The sequence below is a fragment of the Ammodytes marinus genome (assembly GCF_949987685.1).
Source record: "Ammodytes marinus genome assembly, contig: scaffold_35, whole genome shotgun sequence".
NCBI classification, from domain to species: Eukaryota; Metazoa; Chordata; class Actinopteri; order Uranoscopiformes; family Ammodytidae; genus Ammodytes; species Ammodytes marinus.
Genome location: NW_027648595.1, coordinates 176,084 through 181,083, shown reverse-complemented (window position 1 = coordinate 181,083; position 5,000 = coordinate 176,084). Strand labels below are relative to the sequence as shown.

General features: G+C 46.2%; 1 protein-coding gene across 1 annotated transcript in view; it reads right to left on the bottom strand.

Annotated features, from left to right (window-relative positions):
* Positions 1 to 5,000, bottom strand: part of LOC307270280 (actin-binding protein WASF3-like) — a gene marked incomplete at both ends in the record, with an annotated part of 14,078 nt that overhangs the window by 43 nt on the left and 9,035 nt on the right. Inside the window, 3 exons of the mRNA XM_080054164.1 lie at positions 1 to 109; positions 2,448 to 2,594; positions 2,841 to 2,950. The exon at positions 1 to 109 is cut by the window's left edge and continues 43 nt beyond it. Of these exons, the coding sequence (XP_079910290.1) occupies positions 1 to 109; positions 2,448 to 2,594; positions 2,841 to 2,950 (366 nt within the window). The remainder of the gene's footprint in view (positions 110 to 2,447; positions 2,595 to 2,840; positions 2,951 to 5,000) is intronic.

Below are 5,000 nucleotides of genomic sequence, written 5' to 3'. Positions count from 1 at the left end.
CTGTATTCCACGGCGATGCGGCGAGACAAGATGGTCGCCACGTCGTTCCCGGTGGGCGCTCGCTTCTCCTCCTGCTCACGCTGCTCCTGCACCTTCCTCAGCTGGATGCCTGAGGGTGAGACAGGCTGTTAGTATAGACAGACAGACAGGCAGACAGACAGACAGACAGACAGACAGACAGACAGACAGACAGACAGACAGACAGACAGACAGACAGACAGACAGACAGACAGACAGAGAGGCAGACAGACAGACAGACAGACAGACAGACAGACACCTTCCTCAGCTGGATGCCTGGGGGTGAGACAGGCTGTTAGATAGACAGACAGGCAGGCAGACAGACAGACAGACACCTTCCTTGGCATTTTTGCATAGGAAACCATTGGTTTAGGCGCGTAGATGAGTTACACACGGTAAAGCATCGCGTTAACTGCGTTTTAGCACCCCTAACGAGCCTAACGAGCTAACGCGTGACGCTTAGCCGCGATAGCCAATCAGCTTGGAGAATGACCCGACGTGGGAGGACAGTGTGTACAGAGGCTGAGAAACACCGGGGAGGAAATGTATTTGCGGGCGGTGCTGTATGGAGCCGCTCGGGGTTACAAGACGTGGGGAAAGTGCAAGAGAACCTATCTGCAGACCCATGGAGAAACGGAGCTTCACCGGAAGCACGATGGGGCCACGCCCTGAACTCATTTCATTGGTCAGAATTGTAACCTACTCTGAGTTTGTTTTCACTTTACGCTGCAGCTCCGACTGAAGAAAGAGTCACTGCCACAACGCGTCCCTGTACAGTTTAAAGCGGGATGTTTTTATCATTTCCTGATGATTTTACGTTTGACCGATCATTTATCTGATCAGTAGCATAGTTCTCAGCCCTCGTGCCGTTCATATGCGGCCACCTTACACATCGTGACATGCTCTACATTCAGATTTATAAACCTATTGTATTGTATGTATCTCATTATTTATTTATTTATTAACAGGAGTTTTTTAACGTCTGTGCCACTGAACAGATTTATGTCAGGTTGAAATGTAATTCTGCAGCTGCACGCGATCGTTACTGTTCACTTGCGTGATCAATAGCCTAATATGAATATAGAAATGATATAATAATTTAAACTGTGATCACTAGAGGACAATGAATCTGGTAATAAATCAATCAGGATCTACAATGGAAACTGTCCCCTTATGTGTCAGACGTTAATGTCTTTCACCCCACTGTTAAAATGAGCTGTTTATTTTAATGTGGTGGCACTTTTTGTGTTTTATTTATAAGAGTTTATATTTGTATGTGATTGACCTACTTCGGAAGATGTACACAAAGCTTCGTTGCTTCATTCATCTTCTACCTCAACATCTACTTTGTACCACCGTCCTGGCCACTTGGGACCCTTAACAAACTGACGTATTTTACTGTCTACTAGCACCATAACCGCTGGAAACTGTGTATTATTATTCACCGCTAGGTGAACGCCGGCAGTAAAACAAGAAGAAGAAGAAACGCTGAGTGATCGCCGGCAGTAAAACAAAAAGAAGAAGAAATTTCGTGTTCCAGTGGAGCTACGCTTCCCCATGGGTCTGCAAATAGGTGCCTCTCGGAAAGTGAGCCAGGAGAATGGACTTCCTGGTTAATTCAGTGAATATGTGCGGCTGTGCTTTAGCCGATAAACCAAGTTAGCGCCGTATAGCATTAGTTAACTCACCCGGTTGTGTGCGGCTACCACCTCCATAATGAACCCAAACATAACGGCTAAGTCCGGGGAACTTTCACAACGAGTACAGCGAAGCACCGGTGTTGATCTATGCCAGCCACGGTCCTGTCACAGCCAGGTAGGGTAATGTTGCTACTTGCCTTTATGTTGTACTGCCCTGTGCACAATGCTGCTGTAAATGTGTTTGGTATGGTGCTGCCTTGCTGTTTGTGTTCATTTCCGAGCGGCGTGAATCTGCAATGCTGTTTCAATGCTGTTTTAATGCTGTTTTAATGCTGTTTTAATGCTAGGCTATTTGTGCTTTTGAGTTGCTGTTTATTTGTCTTTTATCAGCTGTTGGCCGTGTTGTTGTTGTTGTTGTTGTTGTTGTTGTTGTTTGTGTGGACATGATCTCTGTTGTGTCGGGTCTGATCTCAGGGTTGATGAGGGAAATAAACTTTCTGGAGGGAGACGAGGCGCGTAGGCCAACGTGCACAAAGCACCTTAACACACACACACTGTAAGAGACAGACAGATAGGCAGAGAGACAGACAGACAGACAGACAGACAGACAGACAGACAGACAGATAGACAGACAGACAGACAGACAGACAGACAGACAGACACACAGACACACAGACATACAGACATACAGACAGACAGACAGACAGACAGACAGACAGACAGACAGACAGACAGACAGACAGACAGACAGACAGGCAGGCAGACAGACAGACAGACAGACAGACAGACCTCTGCGTATGGCTGCCAGCAGGTCGCTGCGTGCGTCGTTCACCGGGACGTTTACTTCCTGCTTCCGGTCTGTCGCCGGGGGCAACGGGGGAGGAGCCTGTCCCCCGGGCCGAGAGAGGGGGGGCGGGGGGGGCACGGCAACCAGCCCTAGAGACGGAGACACACAGTTAGTACAAGATAATATATTTTATTTTATATTTTCATATTATATTTCTTGTATTACATTTTTAAATGTTTGAATTTAAAATTTAAAAAAAAATTAATTTTTAAATTTTTAAATTTTTAAAAATTTTATTTAAAAAAAAAAATAAATTATACACATTTTAGACTCAATTTTGTGATGGTTTTTCACATTATGAACGAGAAAGAACACAAACACGTCACCAGGGTTACCGGGGGCGGCGGCGGGGTGCAGAGGGGTCGCCTTGGCAACAGCGAAGGCCATGGGACCTGATGACATCATAGGAGGAGGGGGAGGGGGGGCCGGGGGGATCTGATGCTCACTGTGGAGGAGGAGAGGGTTACAGGTTAGACAGCTGGGTGTGTGTGTGTGTGTGTGTGTGTGTGTGTGTGTGTGTGTGTGTGTGTGTGTGTGTTCGGAAAGCCCTACTAACGTCCTCCCTCCTACATACTCAACATCTATATACTACATACTGTCTACTCAAAGATCCATTGTGTATGAGAGGTGCGTCGAAACATTCACACTGAAGTATACTCAAGCAATAAAGAATTTCTTCTTCTTCTTATAAGATTCCGGCCGTTTAGACGCTGTTTAGCGTATTGCCGCCCTCCACAGGTTAGATATTGAACTAGATTTTTACATACAGTCCTGTGTTGTGCTAGCCTGGTCCAGACCATCGTACTTCATTTAGCCTGGTGCTACCAGACCATCGTACTTCATTTAGCCTGGTCCTACCAGACCATAGCCTGGTCCTACCAGACCATCGTACTTCATTTAGCCTGGTCCAACCAGACCATCGTACTTAATTTAGCCTGGTCCAACCAGACCATCGTACTTCATTTAGCCTGGTCCTACCAGACCATCGTACTTCATTTAGCCTGGTCCTACCAGACCATCGTACTTCATTTAGCCTGGTCCTACCAGACCATCGTACTTCATTTAGCCTGGTCCTACCAGACCATCGTACTTCATTTAGCCTGGTCCTACCAGACCATCGTACTTAATTTCATTTGTACAGAAGGTCTGGAAGTGCTGTAATTGGCAAATGTTCACTCACTTGAAGGCGGGTGTCTGTTGAAGTTTAAAACTATTGGATCTGCCCAGTGCCACTCTGGATTAGCCAACCAGTCGCATAACGTTTGAAATTTCCGACTTCACAACATATTGTGGTCTATGAATCTACCGGTACCTGGCAACAGTAACTTGCTAGAGCCTAACGTTTAGTTATTTGGACAAGAAAGGTTTTAGGCGTCCATACTTTCCCAAGCAGATGCACTGGAACACAGACAGGTCGGAACTCGGAACATACAAGTCGGAAATCTCCTTCTTCCGAGTATAAAGGAACGCAGCATTCAACTGAAACTGGAGCGCGACTTCGACGTCATCGTTCTCAGCCACTCGCTCTGTTCGCTGATTGGACGGCCGGAGATTTTCCTGAGAAAACTGAGAAATGCACCACACCCCCAGACTGACTACTGAAGGGAAAATTAAATTTGAGCGGAAGTAGGCGGGCGGGCGGAGCCAGGCTAGTGTTGTGCAGGAACTGCAAAATAAAGAAAAAAAAACCTTCCGTGTCGTTTGAAAAGACGCAATGCATTGTGGGGCGGTTAAGTAGGAAAAGTAACCTATCGACCCATACACAAAATCTTCCCGGAAGTTAGTGCTTAGTGCATAGGGAATAGTGAGTGAGTGGTTTGTGTATATACCAAGCCCCAACCTCAGCGATTTTTACCAGCATCCAATAAGGAAGTGACCACAACTGTAGTAACCAGAAAGTGCCACTGGGGGGTGGTACCAAGACGAGCAGTTTTTCTTTGACTCCAATGTTAAACATGCTGTTTTCAAAGTCTTATTAAACCTATTTACAGCCTGGTCCACAAAACCATTTTAGTCTGTATGTTTAGGTCATATCTCCATGACAACACTGAGGGGGGTGAATTTTTTTGGACCACGCTAGTTTTTATTCTTTTGGAGGTTAAAATGTATTGGCGCGATCTCTTGAGTGACAGCTCTCCGCCCGTTGTCCCTCACTTTGCCTCAGAGGTATACGTCAGCTATCTCCCTCCCCCTCAGAAAATGGTGACGCGCACAAACCAGGATTATTGGATGCCGTGTGAATAACTGAGGTCAGCCCGGATGCTACATCCATATTATTTACTATCTATGGTGTGTATACTTACCATGGACATATAAAGAAATGGACACCGTATTGAAACATGGCGCCCATTCATTCCTATGAAGCTGCTCATTGGCGCAGAGAAGCAACAAGGAAGCTGCCATACTGCTTTCATGTGAGCCTGGCACACCCCTAAAGCATGACGCGCAGGGTACGTTTCATTCTCGAGCAGTGTAACGTTATAATATGTCCGTGC